The sequence below is a fragment of the Gavialis gangeticus genome, unplaced genomic scaffold, assembly GCF_001723915.1.
Source record: "Gavialis gangeticus isolate Ggan-Ray unplaced genomic scaffold, GavGan_comp1, whole genome shotgun sequence".
NCBI classification, from domain to species: Eukaryota; Metazoa; Chordata; order Crocodylia; family Gavialidae; genus Gavialis; species Gavialis gangeticus.
In genome coordinates, this window is record NW_017728996.1 from 1,728,644 (window position 1) to 1,753,646 (window position 25,003).

At 48.3% G+C, this 25,003-nt stretch overlaps 1 protein-coding gene across 1 annotated transcript in view; it reads right to left on the minus strand.

The window, feature by feature from the left end:
* ADAMTS7 (ADAM metallopeptidase with thrombospondin type 1 motif 7) overlaps positions 1 to 25,003 on the minus strand; it is a 181,540-nt gene that overhangs the window by 30,379 nt on the left and 126,158 nt on the right. The window contains exons 21-22 of the mRNA XM_019503802.1: positions 24,547 to 24,693; positions 23,595 to 23,754 (exon numbers count right to left, since the gene is read on the minus strand). Coding sequence (XP_019359347.1) covers positions 23,595 to 23,754; positions 24,547 to 24,693 — 307 coding nt within the window. The remainder of the gene's footprint in view (positions 1 to 23,594; positions 23,755 to 24,546; positions 24,694 to 25,003) is intronic.

Below are 25,003 nucleotides of genomic sequence, written 5' to 3' on the forward strand. Positions count from 1 at the left end.
GGGGGGCGAGATGGGATGGAGAAATTCAAGTGCTTTTAAGGAGCACGCCAGTGTCCTACCAGTTAAAGGAAAGGTCCAGTGAGGGTGGGATTTCTTCGGTGACCATACTCTTAGCCAGTCTCCCCTGTTGTTTTCTTCAACGCTGGATGGCTGTGATTAGGAAATAACCCACGAGGTGCAGATCAGCACACACTGTTGATGAGTGCTGCTTTGAAGGTGCAATCACATACTTGTGTTTTCTGGCCTTGGCTTTCACCATTGCCAAAGACCCTTTATTTTTTCCCAAATCATTGAGAATCAAGTAGGAATTGGAGCTGACTGTCGATACGCCTTTCTGTCTTGCCCCTCTGGAGGGGGATCTGGTCAAAACCGTTCTGAGGTGTGCCTGGCACACATCGACTCCCCCTCCCACAGCACAGGGGGTCTCTTGATCGTGGCTACGGCCTGGAAACGTTGTTAGGGGTCCGCCAGGAAGTACAGCAACCCCGGCCCTTTCGGCAACAGCTCTTATCTCATGTCTTGTGCATCTCTGAAAATGCCACAAAAAGGGAGTAAGAAAAATGTCTTTGATGTGTCTGGGAATGTTTTCCAAACAGTTAAGTAAGGGTTAAGCTTTTGTTGTTCAGATTAGGCCTCACTTCCTCATTGAAAGGCCCCTTATCAAAGGCTTTCAAGAGAGGCTCCTTTACAAAGCTATTTAAATAGCCAGCCATAGAGCTCTATCATTTTAACAAACTAGGATTCCTTTCAGGATGAGACTCCAGAACACTAAATCTCCTTATGCATTCATGGCTGGGGGAAGGCAACGCATAAGATAAACACAGCCAGTCTTTCAACCTCCTAATTGGCTGCACTGGGCAGTTATGGCCCCTGGGGATTTAGTTTTTAGAAAGTTATCTGCTCCCATATTGCTGGGAGATGGGGGGAAAGCATCTTCTGCAGCAGTTGATCCAAAAGCATCCTTGTTTAAATAAAAGCTACACAGAGCATTTGCCCTTGTGATATGCAAAATCTACTCTTCCCATTTGGGAAGTGAAATGAGGCTTTGCTACTTCCTCTGCATGATGCATCATGCCGCTGCCCCAAAGCCGAGTTCTTGACAAGGATGCTGCTGTGCTGCTTGCTGTGGAAGACCAGTTACTACCCTGAGGACATGCTGTAGTCAGAAGGGTGCCTGTGTCTATTCCCCAAAATATAAACTCATTTGGTGTTTGGGAGAGATACCAGATACCGAAAAGAGAGGCAGATTGGTGAGTTGATAGCCCAGGGGAGCCCAGCACTTGCACCTGCAGATGTTATCCTATATCCCTCCATCAATACACCGTGCAGAGCAAGAAGGATAAACGCAAGTGGTGTCTGAGCCGGAGAACCCAGCCATCATACTGAGTCTGTTACTGGAGGCTTGTTTGCAAATACATCTGAAGTGTCCAGCAGGTATGACTCCTACACTGGATCAAGGAAGATGTCCGTTGGGTATAGGTTTCTAGACCTCATATTCCTGGGAATTTGCAAGAAATAAAAGAATGATTTGTTTATCTCTACTTCCCAGTCTGTGGAAATAGGATGCACAAACCATACTGAAAATAAGAATGTGTTGCAATGATTGCTAATGGTTGTGTTTACATGTGTGCATTTACTGTGCACTACTGCGCAGTAAAGGTGCATGTCTACATATGCATGCCTGTACTGCGCAATAAATATGGTGACTTCCACTGACTTGAGCATAAATTTGATACCTGAATCATGCAGGTATCAAATTTACACCTGATTAGTTACTGCACAGTAACACATGTGTAGGCACTTTACTCTGCAATAATACTGTGCGGGTGAACTAACTTGGGACTAAATTTAGTCCCAAGTCAGTCCACACACAGCATTAATGGGCTTTAACACAGGTACATGTAGATGTTGGCCTATTCCCGCTTAATGCACAGTAAATTTAAGCCAGTGTAAATGCACGTGTAGACATGCCCAATGTGCCTTTCTTGAGGACAATTTAGCTTTACAGAAAACTCATCAATTATTCTACTGCCCCACTCATACACTACATTTGTATCTGCTTTGCTTGGTCATTAGTACCAAGACCAACCAGACACTGTATATTTTAACTAGCTTGAAGTAGAGGAAAGAATTAAAACAAGAAAATAAACTGCCCTGTCTTTAGTGTAGGAGCAGAGGACTGGAAGAAAGGTCCGGGGTCAGCAAATCCAGTCATCTGTTATCACAGGCAGCTACTTCCTGCAAGCCCTTTCATAAACTGGTCAGACTATTTTAAAGCTAGTTGGATTTTTTTTTATCTCCATGACTCCTACTGGAAGGCTGTTCCAGACTCTAACTCCTCTGATGATTAGAAATCCACTAGTTTCCAGCCTAAATGCATTTATGAACTGAACTGAACTGAACTTTAAATGCATTTATGACCAGTTGACAGCCATTTGTTCTTGAGCCAGCAATGCCTTTTTATCTTAAGAAATTCTCCTCCACCCATGGTGCTTGTCTTCCTAATGCATCTGTAGAGAACAGTCATATCCCTCCTGTGCCTTGGTGTTAGGCTTAAGAGCCTGAGCTCTCCTTGCCTCCTCCTAGATGGCAAGTTCACCGAACTTTGATTTTTTTTTCTTAGTGGCATTTTTCTGCAACTGTTCCAGGTGCAATTCGTAGTTCATGAACACGGATAAGGAAAACTTTATGCATTGTCATATAATGGCATTAATAGTTCTCAGTCTCTTGGAATGATCTTTCCAGACACGTCTTAAAATGTGTTGCAATGCCAGCGTGGCCCTAGCAATCCAGGAGCTATGTGAGAAGGAGAATTACTTGAGAGTCCGTTGTTTCCATTTGACCAGTAAAACATTTTCATTTGCTTTTTCCCTGGCTGCATCACATCGGTGACCTGTAGCATCCTGTGATGAACTAATACACACGGCTTATTTTCCTTCTCTGTTGTTTCCAGAGAAGCTCCCAACTTCTAGAAGAAATCTCCTTGCTTCCTAAGTTAATGCCCTTTCACTTAGCACTAGGAAAGTTTATCAAGTTTCTATTGCTGCAGCCTTCAAGATCATCCAGTCGTTCTCATATGACATCCCAATCCTCTTCTGTCTGGATGATTTCTCCCATTTTTGAATCCTAGCGTTTCTTCAGTCTCACGCACCAAACCTGATCTGAGCAGCCCTGCGTGGCCTGTTTCTAATTCTGAAAGCTTCTCTCGGTACTCAGCGGCTTCTAAAGAAAACCCTCTCGTGCCAGTTCAGACGATCCCAGGATTTGTGGGGCCAGTGTACTGGCTACCCCTATCACTCATGGGGGACAAGAGGGGGCTGAATCTTTGACAAACCTGAATCAAATTAACAGACTTTGACAAGCTTGAATCAAACATCCCAAGAGGGGCGTTTACTAGGAGAAAGCCAGTGGCAAGGGCTTCAAGGCAGAAGGGAAAGGGACCCAGCACTGGGCAACAACTCAGAGTAAATGAAGTGTTTAGGTTTAATGATATAACAGTTGACAAGATACTTTAATGGCACTTAGCATGTACGCGCTCCTCGTTAGCCAAGATGTTTGTATCCCTGAACAGGGTAATAATGGTGACAGCTGCTCAGCTTCCCCTTTGGATGACAGCTGATATTTCCCTCCTGACACCATTTGTTAACACATTTCACACTTAATCCTAATTAGCCTTCTGGCTACCCAGTAGAAACAATTTACTAACAATTCCCCTGTGCAGAAGGTCTACTGCAGAGTCATACGTGTTACATAGCTACACTTCCAACCATACGTCGGAGAAGTGCTTTTGGAGCCCTGTGTGCTAGGTCCGTCCAAGGCCGGACTGTAAGCAAAGTATGGAAAGAAATCCTGTCTAATAATCTTGTTTCTCTTCCTACTGCCTGACACATTTTTGCTCTGTACTCCTTGCAATTCCCTCACTTCTGTTTCAGAAGGTGGCGGCTCCTGGGATGGGCACAGAAATCATTTAATTCCTACAAAGGGAAAATTCAGTGAAAAGCACTTTCAGGAGGGGAAAACAGAGCTCTAAGCTCTAAAACAGGGAAGGGATTTAACATGCCCTAAAACCCCCATTTCGTGCACTCACTCGCATGATCAGGGGGCAGCAGGGCAGGCCCTATGAGGAGAGGCGACGGGACCTGAACCTGTTCAGCCTCCAAAAGAGAAGGCTGAGGGGGGAATCTAGTGGCCTGTTATAAACTAGTCAGGGGGGACCAGCAGGCACTGGAGGAGTCCCTGTTCCCCTGAGCGCTGCAAGGAGTGACCAGGAACAACGGTCACAAGCTGGCAGAGGGTAGGTTTAGGTTAGACATCAGGAGGTGCTATTTCATGGTCAGGGTGGCTAGGGTCTGGAACCAACTTCCAAGAGAAGTGGTGCTGGCTCCTACCCTGGGGGTTTTTAAGAGGAGGTTAGATGAACACCTTGCTGGGGTCGTTTGACCCCAGTACTCTTTCCTGCCATGGCAGGGGGTCAGACTAGATGATCTGCTAAGGTCCCTTCCGACCCTAGAAACTATGAAACTCACCACTTTCAGGGACAGATGTTGCTCCTCTCTAAATGCCTTGCACGCCTTCCACAGTGACGCAATGCACCCATTTCTCAGGGTAGCAATATACTGCAACTCCTTAACTTTGGCCTCAGAAACATCAGTCTACGTGTGTCAGACATCTGTGCTGGTCAGTTCAATCGCATGCATTTTTCCAGTGTGGATGTGTAATGGTGGAGCTATGGGCCCCTGAGCACGCTTCAGAGCTGCCCTGAGGCTGCCCTAAATTATATCATGAACCAAAATGGCCCTGCCCAACTCCAGTGCACAAACAGAAGCCACCTTTGTACCCTCACCCCTTGGATCCCATAGGAATTGAGTCCTCCCCTGCTTTTTGTAAGTGGGTGAATACTTTGTGGCTTTTAGCAATACCAGAATGCCAGGTCACAGCTCCAAACAGGCTTGCACTGAAGTGTGGCAGTGATATGAAAACCAAATCAGGAACATTGCAGCTGAAACGGATATATGCCCACCCTGCTGCCATCATAGTGTCCTCTCTATATTTTTCCCCTGAAGTTTTAATCAGGACCAGGGATATTTTCTTTGCAAGAAAACAAGCTCTCCAAGACTGTTGTCTTTGATAGCTTAACTGGTTAGACACCGGTCCTTAAGGTACAGAGCACTGCTTTGCTGGTTTACTTTGTGCAGGATGATCACACGTGCCGTGTATGAGCAGGCAACTGCACTCAGTCAGCTGCATACAGATTTGGTGCGCACAGAAGTCAACAGGAATTTTACCATGGGCTTTTGTAGGAGCCATGTCAAGCCTCCAGTGCAGCAAAAATAATTTGGGGGCTTCCCTTTCAGAATCCAGAAGGAATAAATCTTCTTGTGGTGCCAGCAGGGACTGGCCTGGTTCTGGGATGACACCGTGGGGATGGGGTTCACGAGCTTCCCTCTGCTGCCTCACCTCTCTTTGAAACCGCGTTCAGGGGTTTCTTCCCTATGTGCTCTGTGCACACCGTCCCCCCCGTGCCGGTTGGGGCCAGCTCTGATACGTTTCCAGCAATACAGATCCCTGCCTGCCATGCACTGAACTGATGTTCTGGGCATGCTTTGGATTCAGGGGAAGATATTAAAAAAAAAAGCCTAATGGAAGGTGAGATAGTAAAATCACGGTTATCTGTGATTTCAGCTTGGCATGAGATGCCGAGGCAGCCTGATTTCCTTGTAGCAAACTCTCTTCCCTCTCCCCTGACCCTCTGAGTGATGGGATCTGCAATGCAGGTGGGGCCTCAAACCCCATCCATCTCCTCTTGCACACTCAGGTCTGAGTGACTCTGAGAGAGGGTGACCGTGGGCAGAGGGGACGGTGCCATCCCTCCACGGCAACCTGCTCCAAGGTGGTTTAGGGCAGCTGTACAGCTTCCCTCCCCCATCCGTGTCAGCCAAGTGCAGCCCCTTCCTGGGACCCAGGGGAGCCAGTGGCACTCAGAGCCAGCAGACAGCAGTGCTAAGAGGACCTGGGTGCAGGCTCAGGGGCAGGGCAATGCCCCCAAATAAAATGTGTGGCTGCAATAGAAGCTGACTAGGGACAGTGAAGGAGTTAGAATAGAAAATTCAGGCCAGAGGGGACCTCAGGAGGTCACATCTAGTGCAACCCCCTGCTCCAAGCAGGACCAGCCCCAACTACATCATCCCAGCCACGGCTTTGTCTACTCAAGTCTTAAACACCTCCAAGGATGGAGAGTCTACCACCTCTCTGGGTAACCTGTTCCGGTATTTTACTACTCTCCTCGTGAGAGTTTTTCCTAACATCCAACCACAACTTCCCTTGCTGCAACTGGAGCCCATTGCTCCTTGTCCTGTCATCTGCCATTGCTGAGAAACGTCTAGTTAACAGTTAATCCATCCTTTCGCTGCTATCTCTACACAATTCCTGCCGCTCCGTGGAGCTGTATTAAAGGATCGTTTCATCCTTGCCAGACGAAGCCTGAACAGGAGGAACCCCAAGGAGAGCGATTGTGCCTCTCCTGGCGTTGAGAGGCACGAGGGCCTGCTTCTCTATCTGCCCACTAACATTCTGCTCTAATGAAAAGTAACTGCTGCCTTTGTGTTTAGACCAGCTTTACCTGCAAGATAAAAGGGCTCCTGTTACTTCAGTCTCCTGCAGTAGGTCTCTCTCCTAATTACCTTCCAGAAAACTAGGTACATTCCATGACCCTTTTCCAATTTTCTGCATAAAAGCTTGGAGTTAGTGCAGAGGGGTATCTTATCCCCCCCTAAGCAATGCATTGTCTGTGGGCTCCAGCAGTTGAGGCAGGGGTGCAGGGCACAGACGCAAGCTCCCCTGGAGCCTTCTCCTATCCCCGTCGGCCTTGCTGGTATCCCAGCAAATCTGCTCCTGCCTTTATCTTCCAGAAACTGCTGTTGGAGATGGCGACATCCAGATTCTAGTTCTGCAAGTGAACAAGAAATGGGAGGGTTGTCTACTGTGTGGCTTGCTGGTTTAAAAGAGATGTATGGAGTTGAATGCAAGTCTCCCAGCTCAGCAGCAACAGATGAGCAGCTCTACACACCTACAAATATTGATTTTTTTTAATTTTTTTTTTTGGAAAGGGGAGTGGATGAAATTTGTGGCTGGATGAATCCATCAGTGGGAAACCAACATTTTTTTTTCCATTTATTTCCTGACAGCTGCCGTGTGGGTGCTTTCCAGACTGCCCCCTCCAATTTTTTTGTCAATGGCAGGGTGAAAAATGATTCATTTTTCATACCGCTTTAGTTCCGACCATGCTGAAAGCAGACAACTCACCCAAAAACGAGTACGACAGCACTGCAAATCTCCACGGACAGGGGTTTATTTGCTAAGCTACGCAGCGCCTGAGCCAAACGCTGAGTTGAAAATGTTCAAAACAGGCAAGGCTGGACAACATCCCACGTCTCATTTAGCTTCATCCCTTGCTGTTTTCCACGAGGAGCATTGTGTGTGAGCCATATAGGTTGCTCTCTGGAAGAAGAGTATATACAGAACCTCACAAAAAATCTAACAGCGCTTAACCCTCTTTTTCCTCCACTAATGATGATGTCTTTTGCTGCAATTTCCGGATCCGCTGAGATAATAGAGGTCAGCTCTGTGCGAGAGGAAATCCGTGCCAGCGAAGGGGGGCTGCTGGAAGATGGGGGTGTAGGTGTGAACTGGAGAAGGAGCCAACATTCAGACTTCGCCTGGAAGCTCGGGATGTTTTTGAGGTTTGCTGTTCCCCCTCCTCTTCCAGCAGTTCTGCTGCTGGCTCCATTTGAAGCATGAAGCTTTGAGACCTTCTGAATACGACCTGATATATTGCTGTTAAAATATAGTCCACATAGGACTGTGCCAATCTTGTGACCCATTGGGAATGACCCCCTCGTTGGCTTGGGTGGATGAGTGTTAAAAACTGGTTTTGCTCGTCAGACACAAAACTCAAGTCAACAGAACTGGGTCCAACTGCAGCCCTGCCATGGACCTCTTGTATGGTGCTGGCCCACACAGCGTCTGATGGCCTCAGTTCCCTACCTGCAAAATGGAGATAATAAATCCCCACCCCGCCTTACTGAGGCCTGTGCCCAGAGCCTTCAATGTGAGAAGCCATTTCAGGACACATAGGGAGCTCATATTATTTTTCCCCCCACAGCTGGATGCAGATGTAAAATCAGAGGGTCACTGAAAAATAACTTATCTGCAAGCATTAATTAATTTATACCATGGCAAAAGGAACAGGGTTCAGGCTTTAATGAATTCTGACCCCCTTTATTTTGCTGAGACCTGATTAAGACTGAGATGCTTGTTTACTTTTGATCTGTTCTCTCTCTTAAAATCAGAGCTATTATGTTTTTAACCTTTCAACTCTGCTGAGTTTATTTGCATTTTTTTGGTCAACCTACACAAAATCACTTTAAAAAGAGAAATAAAGGAGCTGGCTGATATCGGAGGAGATTATTTGACAGTAGTATTCTCTCTATTCCTTTAACACAAACACACAAATCACTGCAGCCTTCATTAATCCTGGGCAGTAAAGGCTCTTTAGAGCCCAGGAAGGGAATATAGTTTATGTTCATGCCATTCCTGAGAGCCTTTGCCTGTGGATTTACACATCTGTGACTTCCTGCCATGTGAAAGTTTTCTTACTCTTCAGAGTTTGGCAGGAAATGTTTGTATTTCCCATTGGTGTTTCCTGCCCTGGGCTCTGTCCAAAATTCATGCCATTTTTAACACAAAATTAGTGTTTGCTTTTTTTTTGTTTTGAACGGATATTGGTGTGTCACATATGGACCAGATGGATATTCGGGTCAAAATCATGGCCCTAGATCTAACCATCTGCATGCCTGCTCACATAAGGAAGCAAACACGAATTCTTTGCCTAGACATGTTCAATGGCAGTGACCTGGAGCTTTTGGAAAGTAGAAGGGAATGACTGCAGAAATGATGTGGACCCATTGGAGAGAGTCCAGCGGAGGGCAACAAAAATGGTTTCAGGCCCTTGGGCACATGACTGGTGAGGAGAGGCTGAGGGAAATGGGTTTACTTAGTCTGCAGAAGAGAAGACCGAGGGGGATTGAGTAGCAGCCTTCAGCTTCCTGCAGGAGGTTGCAAAGAGTTTGGAGCTGGGCTGTTCTCAGTGGGGGCAGATGACAGGACAAGGAGCAATGGGCTCAAGCTGCAGCAAGGGAAGTTGACGTTGGATATTAGGAAAAATTTTCTAATGAAGAGGGAGGTGAAGCACTGGAACAGGTTACCCAGAGAGGTGCTGGACTCTCCGTCCTTGGAGGTGTTTAAGACTTCAGTAGACAAAGCCGTGGCTGGGATGATGTAGTTGGGGCTGGTCCTGCTTGGCACAGGAGGTTGGACTAGATGTGACCTCCTGATGTCCCTTCAGCCCTCATTTTCTATGTTTCTATCACAATCCTTATTTGAAGCTGGATGGGACAGTACAGCAGCTAGAAAGAAGATCTTTAATGACCCAAAATTGTCAGAGCCATTAGCCTATGTTTCATAAGCAAGGCAACACCTTCAGTGCCACGGTGTGGCTTAGTTCTAGCTTGGGCAATTGGTTCAAGCCTAACAGGGTTGGATCCAGACTCTAATAAATCAATGGAGAGAGGTGCACTGACATGAAGAAGGTCTGAGTGGAGCCCTGAGGGGAATTGCAGCCACCGACTAGATCAGAAACACCACGTTTGTGGCACATGGACAGGCAGTCCATGACTTATGGGAAAAGCTGTCCTTAAAAGTAAGACCATTCTGTAATGACAAGAGGAGATTTAGAGTGGGAACACATATTATCAGGCTGGGTCATACGGAAGTCAAGAAAAGGCAGCAAAGTAGAACGGAGACACTTGGACTAGGAAGCCATGTAGGCAAGGGCATCCGTGTACGCATGCATATAATTCAAGTTAAAATGCTGGACATTTTTACCTAATTTTAAACTCTACTCAGCTTCTATCTGTGGCATATCCTGCAGATACTATGATGACTTCAGAGGCACTTCTATACTACATTTATGGCTGTCAGCTTGAGCTTCGTGCAACAATGAGGTTTATTTTCATTTTGCAAGCAACTCTGACCTCAGAAAACGGCTCCCATGACTTGAATTACTTTCTCCGTGAAGCATGAAAGCAACTTTGTTAGTGGGTGAAGGAAGCCTAAAATAGTTCCTGGTTTTTCTAGATTTTTTCTTTGTGGCAGATATGCTAACTATAGGGTGCCCTTTAAAAGATGAAAATGAATAACCAACACAAAACCTAACAGATGGTAAGCCTCCGTGGCTTATAGCCACATCATTTGCTGAGGCTTCTGTGTCGACTGAGACAGCGGGGTGGGAGCCGTTATTTTGGCTGCAGGTATGCCTCCCATTACAGAGCAAAAGCAGAAGGCTCTTCTTCAGCTGAACTTCTCAACTCTCAGAACTAGTAGCAGATCTCTGCCCAACTTGCCCGGGATCCCGTTATTAGTTGTTCTTTGTTAAACAAACCTCCGAAGGGTTTAATGTTTCTTTCTGGGCAGACAAAAAGCTCTTTTCCAGACACATTAAAGAGATAAGGATGATTAATGATTAACATGCTATTATCTGTGACATCTAATCCACTCATTATATTGCTTCTGCTTTTCAGCGCTGTTAACCCTACGAGCCCCACAGAGATTGCTAGCAGATAGGAGATTGTCTGGGACCAGGGCGCACGTCTATGTTTCTCTAACAGAAGGTGAAAGCAGCAAGGAACAAAGGGCCTGTAGCATAGAGGAGCATTATGCCTGCAGCCAGGTAGGTAAATAAAGGTGGTAAATAGTTCTCCTTATTCCAGCCAGAGACAGAAGTAGCCCGTTGAATTACTTAACCCTACGTTTCAAGGCACCTCAGTAGGACTGCACTATGTAGAACGTGCTGGTGCTGAGTCCGGGCTGTTATTAAACATTTTAAGTGAAAGGACTTCCCCACTAAGTTGAGATGTTGCTTCATGCACTGACAGACGCTCCCATCAGACAGCTATTGCTTGATATTTCATTTGCTGTTTTAACAACATCCCATCACCTCAGGAGCCGATCCCCTTGCACCCTTGTAAATAATTCCTCTCTATCCCTTGGACTACCTCCACGCTAGCTCTAGGTTGGTGGGCTCCTACCGACTGCAATGGGGTTAGCCCTGATGGACAATCCGTCCCGGCGGTGCCTGCACGTATCAGACATTTTGCAGACGGTTATCAGGGTCCTGCTTACGTAATGATAGATGCCCCTGGTAGACAGCACCCCTTCCAGCCCTCCTCATGCTCTTCTTGGAATTTTCTCCAATTTCTCTCCCTCTTTCTCTCCACAACCAAATGCAGCATTTCAGGTGCCAGCCTGTCCCAGAGAGCGGTTACCACTGCCCTCCCTCGTGGCACTGGTTCTGAGCTGCGCTGCGAACTCGGAGCTGATTTCCTGCCCCCTCTTGCACTTGGATCTCTTTCAGCATCCTTGCTTTCCAGGTTCTGTCCCCCACGGGTTACCTGTGTTTCATCGTATATGTCCCCAGATGGATTCATCCGTAGGGCTCTTTCCTGCTGTTATTTCCTGTCTTTCTTTCTAACCTCTCTGTGGCCCTGCTCTCGCTGCTGTTGAGATCACCTCCCGACTCAGCAACTTCCATGCATTTAATTAACACGCTGCTAACCCCTAGCGCAGCCTGCTTTGCGCCTTTATTCTTACTCTTTGTTTGTGGCACTGTTTGAAATCCATGTGCCGATGCCCCTGTCTGAGCCAAACTGGTTCATAGTGCAAGTAAGATTTCATGAGACTTTGCATCAAATGACTTCCTGAATTGGGTGCAGCTTAGAGCAGCTGCGATCCCTTCATACACAAATTCTGAATTTTGATCAGGAAGGAATATCAAGTTGATGAGGCCTTTATAAACTCATGCTGCCGGCGTCTTGGTTTTCTAATGAATGCATACATTTGCCCTTGAGCTTCTGTCCCAAGAGGGGTTGAAATGAGATATAGTTACCAAGATGATTTCTTTCCTTTTTTTTTTTTAACCTCAAGACTGCACTGGCCTCTTCCAGTCCTCTGATACATCCCAGTCCTCCAAGTGATCTAAGAAAATAATTATTCCTTTCCACTGTGCTTAGAAGACTGCAGTCAAGATGGGGACCCTATTGTGCCAGGTACTGTACACACACATCTCAACAACTGAAGGGGCCAAAGCTGATAGCTTTGCTTATGGTGATAGGGATCTTACTCCACAAGCAGTCGCACGGAAGTGATGGCAGATCAGCAACCTATGAAGAGTGGGGGGAAGCCACTAAGGTAGTTGCTGTAATTATGCACAATATTTTGATGTGCCAGTACAGACACGGATAATTGGCTGACATACATGAATGCAGCTTCATCAAAGCCAGTGGTGCTATGCTGACTTTCACTGGGTATTTCATCCAAATATTTTTGCTCAGGCTGTTGGTTGATTTCTGATGGGTGTCACCACCCATGGAGGTCCTAGGAAGGGCAGCAAAGGGCACTGCTCTTACTGATCAGTTCTTTCCGTGGTGCCACACAGGGAAAAAAGCACAAAGATAGCTCAGGACAGTGAGCTGCTGGGGATTTGGAAGCTAGGGGGATTGGTGGAGCAGAGAGAAGAAAGGTCCAGTGATAAATGGGACTGTAAACCCAGAGCTGTGAGGGGCCTTGGAGGAGAGAAGAAGCAGTGTGAAGTTGATGTGGTGGAAGAGGAGGGAAAATTGGTTGATCCTTTGTCTGTGAATCCTGGACACATCAAGATGACGCACAGGTATTTATTCCAGTGTTGAGGCTCATCCACCTACTTCCAGCCATTCCCAGAGGGACAGCTGCAGTGCCCAGACCTGTGGGATGTTCCCTGACTTGATGGAAGCTGCTTTGGGGGTATGGGATTTTCAAAAATTAACTTTACACATGTCCTGGTTGATGGGTGGGCGGGAGATTGCATTCCTGGCTCTAGGGGAATTTTCCAAGGATGCTCCCTCCTTGAACTCAGGCACATCTCCAAAGCTGAAACCATGAAGATAACAATTCACATGGGGTTTCACCCTGGCAGGGGAAGAAGCAAAGGCTGGTATGACCTAGTTCAAAAGCACTAGGGAGGTTGAAAGCCTTGAATGGTCTACAATCAAACCCTGGCCTAGGCACTGGAGAGATTTTCTTGACTCAAGAACCTATAAGGGCAAGACTGACCCTCGCAGGGTGCCTGTGTCCAGATGAGTCTCCTTTCCAAAGCTGGGCATACGCAGAAGCAGCTTCTTCTCCTTCACTTGCTTTTGCTCTGGACGCTAATGATTGCCTTAAGGGAGCTGGCTGGTCACTGGGTAGCCCCCACATTGCTCTTGAGGGAACAGAGCTTGCACTGAGCTCAGCCCTATTGGGGAGGCCCCAAGCTGGAGTGGGATCTGCTCCCACCAGGTTGATGGTAGGAAGTCTGGATCCTGAGTGTGGAACCCTTGAGGAGCCCACAAAGGGGCTAGAAGCACAGCTAACTTGGGAGCTGTGGGACCTACTGCCCTGTGGATCATCCTGTCCATCATTTAGCCATAATCCTAATTGCCCCAGCTACATTGCCACCCTCTTTGCATTCGTGCACAGCATGCATTGAGTTTATTCACCCTCTTCCTCCTCTGTGGTAGAACAACTCCATCTTCTCCCTCATTTCTGCATGTTGGAAGCAAACACCAAAGAATTTAGGCTAAAAAGTTGCCCTATCTCCCCTCTGGGATTCAGGGATGTTCCAGTAGCAAGAAGAAGTAATACAGAAATCCCAGAGAATGCCCCCCACCCCCTCAAACACTTAAAAACTGCTGCTAAATGAAAACAGCACTTCCTCAAGGATGGCCAGATGCCCACTCAGCTATAACTTCACAACAAAGATGTTTAACTCTCTTCTTCTTCCAGCAAAACTCTAGTAAGCAGCGTTCTTCTTCTGAGCTTTCCTCCTCCCCTTTAAAACTTTGTTTCTCTAGGCCTTTAAGGACTCAGAAGATTAATCCTGATCTGCACCCCAGGATGAGAGAGAGCACAAATTGAAAGAGGCAACAGAAGCAAATGCACGTGTATCTGCTCGCTGACATTGTCCAATTGCTATCTTGCACAAGCCATGCTTCCTCAAATGAAAAACAGTGGCCAAAGAGAGCCCAAATAAAAAGGCAAATTGTGACTCAATAGCTGTGGCTTATCCTTCGACCCTAGATGGAGTCAGTGTTGTTAGCACTGTTTTTTTTTAATTTGAAACGCTGAGGCAGTGATAGCTTCGTTCGCCTTACTCCAAAGGAGCTCCACAGATTTCAGTGGCACATGTCATAGGGGAAGGTGTTCCTCAGTGTAAGCGTGTCACAGCTGGGCTCAACAGCCCAAACAGTGATTGCTACTGAACACCCCTTCGTTTACACGCGATGGTCTCCATGATGTAGTGTTTTTACACGAGGCCTTCAGGCCTTTGAAATGCATCATCCACGAGAGAGCTCGGAGAGGTTGTTAGCCACGTTAGTTGGAAGTCAGGCAGAAGGCAGGGTAGAAATGCACCTTACTGACTAACTGAAACAGGGTGCAAGAGTTCACTTCATCAGATGCTTCTTCCAGTGCTCCTGATAAAATGATGGCACACCAGAGCTAGAGGCTGTTTGATCAGAAGGGATATTTCTTGCAAGGTTCGATGTGGGTATGTTGATAACGCAGGGTACTTACGACTGGAAATAGCCAGCTTGCACTTCACACTCTCCAGCTGTGGACTCTGGAGGGAGCAACGTTCTCCTGTGAATGGCAATGTACCCTGCGGCAAATAGCCAGGAGCTGATAGCAGGTTTTTCATTTAGCCATCATGTTACGGCCTAAATATGTAGCACCAATGCTCATGTGTGACAAGATAATACCTGAAGAGCCAGGGCATGATGGAGTCATTATGAGATAGAGCAAGGCTGAATAGGGGGAAAGACTGAGGGACTGGGCCTTATGCCAGTCATAGCGTGGGAAGGAATGAGGTGGTCACAGCAGCATCCAGATGGGTTCTGAATCCTGCAGCTTCAAACCTTCAGTCTGTCCTTGGGACAAGAGCATTTTGCTTTTAAACTTGCAGCACGTGCAATGATATTATCTGCTCCTTTCTCAAAATCTCACTGAACATTTAAAAACACTGTTTTCTACTCCTCCAGATGTGGGCTGACAACCTGGCAGAGCTGAGTGTACAGAATCTATCTATTGCATGTCAAGCAGGCAGCATCAGGTATAACTATTTTGGTGTGAATGGGTGTAAATAATGACGGGAAATATATAGGAAGCAAAAAAGTGAAGAAGCCATTTCTTGCATTAACGTGCTGCACAGAATACTTCTCCAGATGCACGGACCACACTGCCTAATCATTTGGTCCCTGCTACAAAAGCCCTTGAAAGTGTCAAAGCCTATTTGTAGGCACCGCAAAGAGCCCTGAAAGTACAAAACCTTCCTGAAGCCGAGTCCTTATCTCCACCTGTCCTTGGTTCCACGCCATTATCGCTCCTCCTGGACTTGCCATCATGCTGCTGCTCCAAGGCTTCTTCAAAACGCCCTTGGGAATTCAGCCTCCCCCGCTGCCGTGGCAGCACAAATCTGCTTCCTCCAGGATTTCGACTGCTATGTAACTGCAATTACAGCAGCCCTGCTGCACAGGGCAACTGGGTAACAACTGCTCTGGGGGCATAGGAGAGGGACACGAACTGGCCATATAACAAAATAGAAAATCAAAGAGGGTTTTTAGCAAATCGCTCTGATGGAAAAATATGTGGGGAAAACCCTGCAGCTTCTGGGTTGGGGTTTTTTTGTGCCTTTCCAAAGGCTGCTAATTGGAGAGGCACTAATTATTGCAGATAATCTTCACCAGCTGTCACCTCCACAGTGGTTAGCATGCCAGAGCACAGCACTGGCACATGCTAATTGATTGGCTGTAAATGAAGCTCTCACCAGCCTGAAGTTTTTGGGCTTTGGCTTGGCACCATCCTTACTTGTTGCATGGATCAGGATTGCCCGTAGCCTACAGTAGCACCAACTGACTGCACCCAGGCCCACAAACTCCACTGAGCAAATTCACCATTAACGTGGGAAGTCTGGAATGAATGGGCTGCAGAAGTAGGAGGTAGCTGCAAGGAGGGTTATTACCTAGAGATACTCTGGAGGTATATGCACCACAGGGCCTGGGAAATGCAGCCCAGACCCTCAGCACCAGAGATTTCTTTCCTCTTCCTACCTGCCTTTCCCAGCTACCAGGTCAGTGCAGCTCTCTTTCCTGCCACCAGCCTGGTCAGTCCCTCCAACCTGGCCACTGCCCCTGGACACGCCAGCTGCTCGCCCCTGCCTCTACAACCTCCCTGCAGACACGGCCTCCCCAGCTTCCTGCCAACCCCCGCAGGCAGCAGCACGGTGCATCCTTCCCCTGCCATCAAGCAGGAAATCAGAGGGCCTGGGAAAGTAAGCGAGGATCTAAAATGAAAACCACAGCAAGAGCTAGAAACAAAGCAGACGGGGCTACGTCAAAACACCCAACACAGTGGGAACTACCGGCGGGGGGGGCCGCACTTCAGGGGACCCATCAAAAAATCCAGCTGCTGCCCCTGCTTCCAACCCAATTCCTTCTTCTCAGTTCCAGATGTGAGTAAGGACCCTCTAGTTCATTGCACCCAGCACCCCACCCCCTTACAACCATTGCTTCGATCCTTTGAGCTCTGCCTTAAACCCACTGCATCTTTGCACCTCACGTGGCAGCTGTTCCAGACTCACACTCAGCTCTTCCTTCTCATTTCCAGCCCACGCTTATTCATGGCCAGGCCTAGCCAAACCTCATTCCACCTCAGATAAACTGGGGGCTGCTCTGAGCAGCCTTGGTTCAGAGGTGATGGAGTCAAAGGAAGAGCACCAGCTTATTCACTGGAGAGCAAAAATAACAGGCTCCTCTGCGATCAGCTGCAGCAAGCCATCAAGTGCAGCCTGTAGAATCATAGAATCAAAAAAATGAGGGTGGCAGGGACCTCAGGAGGTCACATCTAGTCCAGCCCCCTGCTCCAAGCAGGACTAGTCCCGACTACATCATCCCAGCCAAGGATTTGTCTACCTGGGTCTTAAAATCCTCCAAGGATGGAGAGTCCACCACCTCTCTGGGGAGCCTGTCCCAGTGCTTCACCACCCTCCTAGTGAGAATTTTTCCTAATATCCAATCTCAACTTCCCTTGCTGCAGCTGGAGCCCATTGCTCCTTGTCCTGTCACCTGCCCCCACTGAGACCAGTCCAGCTCCGGCCTCTTTGCAGCCCCCCCTGCAGGGAGGTGAAGGCTGCTATTCAATCCCCCTTGGTCTTCTCTTCTGCAGACTAAATCAACCCATTTCCCACAGCCTCTCCTCACCAGTCCTGTCCCCCAGCCCCCAATCATTTCTGTTGCCCTCTGCTGGACTCTCTCCAATGTGAACACATCCTTTCTGTAGTGGGGGCCCACAGCTGGACACAGGACTCCAGATGTGGCCTCCCCAGTGCTGAATAGAGGGGAAGAATCAGTGCCCTTGATCTGTTGGCAGCGCTCCTACCAATTCAGCCCAGGATGCCAGTAGCCTTCTTGGCACCAAGGGCACGCTGCTGGCTCCTGTTCAGCTCCTTGTCTCCTGTCAGCCCCAGGTCCTTTTCTGCAGAGCTGCTGCCCAGCCCATCACCCCCGGCCTGTCTCGGTGCAGGGGATTACTCCCTCCTCAGTGCAGGACTTTGCACTCGTCCTCATGAGATTTTTCTTTTGACCCAATCCTCCAATTTGTCCAGGTCACTGAATCCCACCCTTTCCCTCCAGTGTATCTACTACTCCTGCCAGCTTGGTGTCATGATACTTCTCATGCCGCTGGCTGTCAAGGGTGCAAGCAGAGATGAGTCTTGCCTCCCCGGAGCAGTAATGTGGCGATATTTAACTTGGCCCAGGGGGCAGACAGTTTGCAGCTACCTCTTCCTTGCCCAGTTCATCTCCCTTCCCTCTCTGTAACTGCAGTTGCTTGACATCAAACTATGCGCATGACTTAGAGCCGGCTGGTCCTCCAGACCCTGTGATGTTGCTGCAGAGCCAGCAGTTAGATGCTACCTGAGTCTGATGTTGAAGCCAGACCAGGGCTTCACACAATCACAGCATTATCTGCAGGTGCTGCAGGGCTCTGCATGTTCAAACTGTCCGAGTCCCCAGTATGTGTATGCTACCTGCAGGGTGGGCCCGACAGATTCCTTCCAGCTTCTTGTGATACCACCCTACAGCCTCCCTTGTAGTCTACAAGGAAGCCAACCACTCCTTTTGTGACAAGGAAGTCCCTGGGCCTTTACAACTGCTACGTGGGGGAGGAATTGATGTTTATGATGAACGTTTTCTTGGCTGGACCACAACATACAGAAAACTTGCACCAGACTTCTAACCTGTCAAGGGAGGCATTGATTTCTTTGGGGGAGTCTTGCTGCACTGCTTCATGTGCTCATTTAATGTAGATTTTTGTGGTAAGGCAGCTGCATAGCATCAGTTTTTGAGCTAGTTTAAAACTGCTACAGCCAGAGGTGGACTTGTTTATGTGTGTGTGGCTGGCTGGCTGGGGGTGAAGCTGAAGGCAGGATTTCCTCCTTCCTCTGTGGACTGAAGGAGACTGTCCCAGCACTCCTGCTCTCACAAGAAGGATTAAGCCCTGTATGGTTGTTTGTTCCATTTGAAACGAGCTGCTTCATATTCAGTCAGCTGGTGGAGGATCTAGGGATACGTGGGCATGTCTACATGAGATGCTAAAAGCGCAGTAGACTAATTGTACTGCATGTTAGTGCAACACAGAGAAAGCCATGCTAATGCGCAGCAGAACTAGTCTATTGTGCATTACTGTCACGTAAAAGATGGGCACCTGTGCTAGTGTGCGGCAGTGCTGATTAGGGTGCATTTAGTACCTGTTACCACAGGTACTAAACTTAATGCACTGTAATTATGGTGCATTAATGCATGTGTAGACGTGATCGCTGAGTGTTAGCTTACCACTTCTGGCTTTTTGCTTTGGAGAGTGGGTTTAATCTTCAGTGCAGGCACTGCATCCAGAGTTGGCTGGTTCTGATGTGTTAAACCCTAACTGCCTGCTTGTATTGTAGCTCCGACCCAGTGAAATCCCAGTCACCACTAAGTCTCCTTGTGTCAGCCCTATCACAAGCCTGATTTGAGGCATGAATCCTGGGTTGTTCATTGACCCTTTCAGGATTCACATGCAGTCTGGATGAAGCTAGAAAGTGATGGATCTGCCTCTCATACCTGACTACAGTGATGGAGAGAGACAGGTTGCAGTTAAAGGTCACAGAAATCATACAGAAGTAGAGACGTGGGGCTGGAAGGGACCTGCAGAGGTCACATCTAGTCCAATCCCCTGCCTGAGGCAGGTTTATTTCAGTCCAAACCACCCCATACAGTCCACCTCATCTAACCTCTTCGTAAGACTACCATAAACTCTGAGACAACACCAGACTTAACACCCCAACCTAGAATCATAGAAAATGAAGGTGTGAAGGGGCTGCAGGAAGTCACATCTAGTCCAACCCCTTGCTCCAAGCAGGACCAGCCCCAAGACTTTGTCTACCCAGGTCTTAAACACCTCCAAGGGTACAGACTCCACCACCTCTCTGTGGAACCTGTTCCAGTGCTTTACTATCTTCCTCATGAGCAATTTTTTTCTAATATCCAACCTCAACTTTCCTTGCTGCAGCTTGAGCCCATTGCTCCTTGTCCTGTCATCTGCCCCCACTGAGAACAGCCCCCCTGCAGGGAGTTGAAGGCTGCTATTCAATCTCCCTTGGTCTTCTCTTGTGCAAACTAAATCAGCCCAGTACCTTCAGCCTCTCCTCACAAGTCCTGTCCCCCAGCCCCACAACCATTTTCATTGCTCTCCTCTGGACTCTCTCCAATGTGTCCACATCCTTTCTGTAGTGGGGGCCCACAGCTGGACACAGGAGTCCAGATGTGGCCTCCCCAGTGCAGAATAGAGGGGAAGAATCACTGCCCTCCATCTGCTGGCAACACGACCAATGCAGCCCAGGATGCCGGTAGCCTTCTTGCCAACTAGGACACACTACTGGGTCATATTCAGATTCTTGTCCCCTGTCCCCCCAGGTCCTTTCCTGCAGAGCTGCTACCCAGTCTGCACCAGTGCATGGGATTGCTCCCTCCTAGGTGCAAGACTTTGCACTTGTTCTTGTTGAACCTCATGAAATTCCTTTTGGCCCAATCCGCCAATTCGTCTAGATCACTCTGAACCCTCCAATTTGTCTAGGTCACAGGAAGAGCAGGGGAAACACAGCAGCTATTTAAATGACATTTAAAGGCATGTATCATGGTACAACCATAGCTCCAGATTCACCACTGGCTGGAGCTAAGGGCCACCCCATGCCATTCTACTTCTCCTGAATGAGGGGCGTCCTGGAGTCTCCCACAGCCATGCCCTTTTCCAGTGGTTCAAACAGCTTGTTCACACTCGTGTAGGTGCTGGGAGGTCCCAGCCACGGCCAGGTTTGCCCTCAACATACTGCAGGTCCAGGACGCGTGGGATTGAATCTGAACCATGAAAGGGGCCATGCCCTCTCCACAGGATCAAGGAGCAATGACCCTTGTGATAACCAGGAGCCCGTTGTAGGGGTGAGTTAGTAAAGGGTTTGCTTACACTCTGTGGCCCCCTTGGCACATGTTTCTCATTCTGGTGCCCCTGGGCTGATGCTCTGATGCTCATAAAATCCGGTGAAGTTAATAGGGAAAGAGACTCTGGTGCGGTGACATTCAGAGCTGAGAACAAAGGGGTGAAATGGAAAAGAGCATTTATTGCCTTGCCGGCTCTCTGCTGCTTTATTTGATGCAGCAGTGCTGCTGAGTAGAGGGCTTCAGGTCTACAGCTGTACTGGCTGCTTGCTTTTCCTGAAATTAAATGGCCAGACCTTTGGTGCCACCATTAAATAATCACCGAGGAAGAGCTGCCCCACTGTCGACCCCTCCTCTCGGCTACCCAAGCTGTGAGAGCACAAAAGCACGAGCCGCCCACAAACAGTTTTAACAGCACACACCAAGTCTGCCTATTCAACGGCACGCTGAAAGGCCTGGAACGGAGTTGCTCCTTATTAATAGAGAGAAAGTGCCTTTGGCCAAGGGCAATGAACCAGGTATAAAGGGGCATTCGCGCTTTTGGGGAGCAGGCCTCTGCAAGCTCTTGGCCATTGTCAGTGCTGTGTGTTGTATCCTTCTCAAGGCAGACCTGTCACCTCTGATCAGGCCAGTGTCTTCTGACAGCTTTGTTGCTGTTGTTCCCCTCCATGCAAATGCCCATATCACCTCCATTCACCGCACTTCCCTAGCCAGGGCTGGGTTCTGCAAGGGACCCGAACACTAACCCTACGATGCCAGACATGGCCCGCCGTAGGACGGTGATGGGGCAGAGACTGCAACACAAAGGCTCTGCGAAGGCCCAAGAAGTCACGGGTATACGACGTCGCTGTGGCTCTTGTCTAGGGCCGTTCACACCGTTTACACACACTTCCTCTGCAGACGAGGAATTGTGACTACTGCTTAGGACCTTAATGAAGGAGTAGAGGGTGGAAAGGCCCAAATCCACAGCCTGCCCACCTGAGCAAAGGGGCTATGCTCCACGTAGCTCGGAGGGGCCGGGGAAGAGGAACCCTCCCTGCTTCCACTGCCCTTCTGTGGATGCAGCTGGCACTCAGCGCTCACGGGCGTCTTCTGCAGAGCATCCAGGGTAGGATGTCTCAGCACTGCCCCTGCCCGACTGGTCCGAGGTGCCTTGTTGTCTTTGGCCACGTAGGGCACATCCTGCATCAGTGCCAGGCAAAGCATGAAGCTGGGGACAGGGTTGTCCCCAAAAGTTTCACTGGGTTTTCCCACTCTTTCAGCCTTACAAGTTGCTCATTCCCTAGTTACCCTGAGGAGTTCATGAGGACATGGAAGGAAGAGGAAACACACCTGGGAGGTGGGGCATTGAAGCATGGCTGGAAAAAATACTGAGCTTGATGACCCACGAAACGCACAGCGTTCCAGCAAGGTGGCTAGTTCTCCTCAGTGCATAGCTCCAAAGGGGTTAAAGAGAAGACAGGTGCAATGACGTCCATGGCATAGACCAACCCCATGCAAAGCATATAGGGCTACACTGCCCTGTATTTATAATGGGAAAGCTGTGACGTCCCAGATCCTCTGACAGCAGCGGGCAGATGCTGAGTTTCTAGCAGGTTAGCACCAGTTAGAGAGGATGTGGGAAGTAGCTGAGGAGCATGCGTGAGGGAGCGGATGTGCAGACCTAATGGATCAGACCGATTTTGCCAAATCAGCTGATATTTCCTTTGCACATGTGCTTTGAATCCAAGATGGGTTCAGAGGATCTGGTTCATGATCAAAAGCCTACTAAATCAATAGGAGGCTTTTAGCTGGCACTGACTTCACTGTTCTTGCTGAGGTCCCCAGTAAAACTCACTCCGATTTCCACGGGATCAATTAAACCAATGCTAAGAGCTTCTGCAGACCCCGTCTGCAGAATGCAGTACAATCACTAGCCTTTTGTTCGCTGTGCTTGAAAACACCAGATAAGCTTATGCCCCTTAAAACCACGTTCTCTGTCAAGCCTGGCTTTTAACACTGGCTGAATTACAACATACAGCAAAACACTGGGCTCTTAAATCAGCCTCACCAGGGCTCAGCTATGCAATGCACCAGGTACTTCTGCCACAAATGTAGGCATGTGCTTCACTTTAAGCATGTGAGTGGTACCGTTGCGGGAAGTGTTTTGCTGACATGGGCCAGCATGTTCACCAGCTTGAAGCACTAAGCTCCAAAGAGCTTAAACTCTTCTAGATCAGAGGGGACCATTTTCCCAAGGATTTTAAACCCATCCCTACTCAGCTCTGTAAATACTGTTGGCTCTGAGGCTGAACAGCTGCACTACCCTGATCTGTGCTTACGTGCAAAGGTTATAACGGCAGCCGGCAGAAGTCAGCAGAGCTCCACTGAAGGCCAAGAAGCTAGTGGTTTGCAAAACGAAAGGATCTAGCCCATCTCTTACACACTGCGGCTGCTAGGGCATCTGCACCAACAAAAGGCCAGCCTGGTGTTGCAGAAACTGGAGTTCATGCTTATATCCATCTCCTTGGAGATTACTGTTAGGTTTAGGTGACTGGCAATCTAAATCCTGGTGGCAAGAAGTGATTCTTTTTTTTTCTTTAACCTTGGTCTCCAAACTGGATGTGGTTTAAATGCATTTCAATCATGGCACAGTTATAGGTCTGTGAAGTCTTACCACGCAGGAACAATTTAATGCACATACTCCTTCTGAAGGCAACCTCTCTGGTACAGGTAGAGCATCTCAATTTGAAAGCAAAATCTCCTTGACTCAACTGTTTCCTTAAATTTTATAACCTCTCGCAGAGTTCATGAAATGAAGAATTTGTACCACAGAAAGCTTTGCACAAGCCCTTTGGCAGCTCAAAGAAAGAAAACGTATTTAACTTGTAATTCATGGCCGAAAGGTGCACCGGGTGCCTCTGAAGCCCTTTGGCCCCATAACAGTTATCAAACACTTACTTGACTCGCTGTGGTCACAGTCCTGAGGATTGCACTTCTGGGTGTTTTCTGGCCACTGCTCGTGGTCACACAGGCTGCTGTCTTCTTCAACTGCACCCGTTTTAGTGTTCATGCATTTCACCTGCCGTCGCTGGATGCCTCCTCCACAGGTAGCTGTGCACTGCAGGGAGTTAACAGGGCAGGGTGTAAACAGCCGCATCCAGACCCGCCGCTGTCTTGTGGATGGTGGTGCTGGATGTGAGACTGTACTTCAGTACCTGTATTCAATGTACCCATGTACAAGAACACCCGAGCCAAATTCCTACACTGCCCCCATCAAACATGTGCAGCTCTTTATCCCCTGGCTGCTCCAGCCAGACCTGTTCCTATGGAGCACAAAGGCATTTTTATTGCACATAGCCCAAGGTTTATCTGGTGTAGGTCTGCACAAGATGGCTTTTAGCTAAGTCAATCAGACCTCAGCCCATCCTGGCAACAGAGCAGGCTTCTTGTTTGGCTGGAAATCAGGAGTATTTAGCTGCTTGCATCTGTATTATGAACTGTGACCGTATTGTCTTCCAAGCTGGACTCCGCAAGTTTGGATTTCACAAGTTGTCTAGTCAAATCGGGATGCCTTTGGAGTTCCTCTGCTTACCATGGAAGGCCAGGAGAAACTATTATTTGACTATGCTGTGCTATTTAGTGATACCAAGTCATTTTTAAAGGCCCTGTGCAGTTATTGTGGGCTGTGTCAGGGCTTATGGCTGCACCACACTGAAAGTTTCACTGGCCTAGCTAGTTATTGGCCACTGCTCAAGGTCAGTTGTACAGACCAGGTGGCACGAGATGTCTGCTTATCTGAGACTGCCGTCAAGTCCTCGGAAAACTGCCTTCCAGAGATGATAAGCATGATTAATTCTATTAGCAAGGCAGCAGAAGGAAATGCTTGTTTCTCTGGGATGTGTTTGCTCACCTGCCCCCAGGATCCCACCACCCAGCCGGTACATGGATGAGCGTTGCAGGGCCTCGTATTGTTTGGCCTCAGCATTTCCTCGCACCGTCCAAACTCTGGGCATGTCACCAGACGCTCCTGCTGTCCTCCTCCGCATGACTCGGAGCACTAGGGAAAAACACAGTGGCTGTCAAAAACAGGAGATCAATTTGAGATAGTGGATCAGGAGGTACGTGGCTCTTTCTGGGTCCTTACGGAAATAGTGTCAAGTGGCTCCAAAAAAAATCTGCCTCTAGTGCTGGATGCTCTTGTTTAAGTATCCAACTGTGGGTAGTGGGTGGTTTCACTCCAGCTAAACTGGATCACAGTTGGCCCCATCAGCTCATCAGAAGACAGGAGGTCTCAGTTTGGAGACAGGCCTGCTCTCTACGCTGCAGATACTTAGAGGGTCAAATTCTGCCCACAGCTGAGCTCAGGC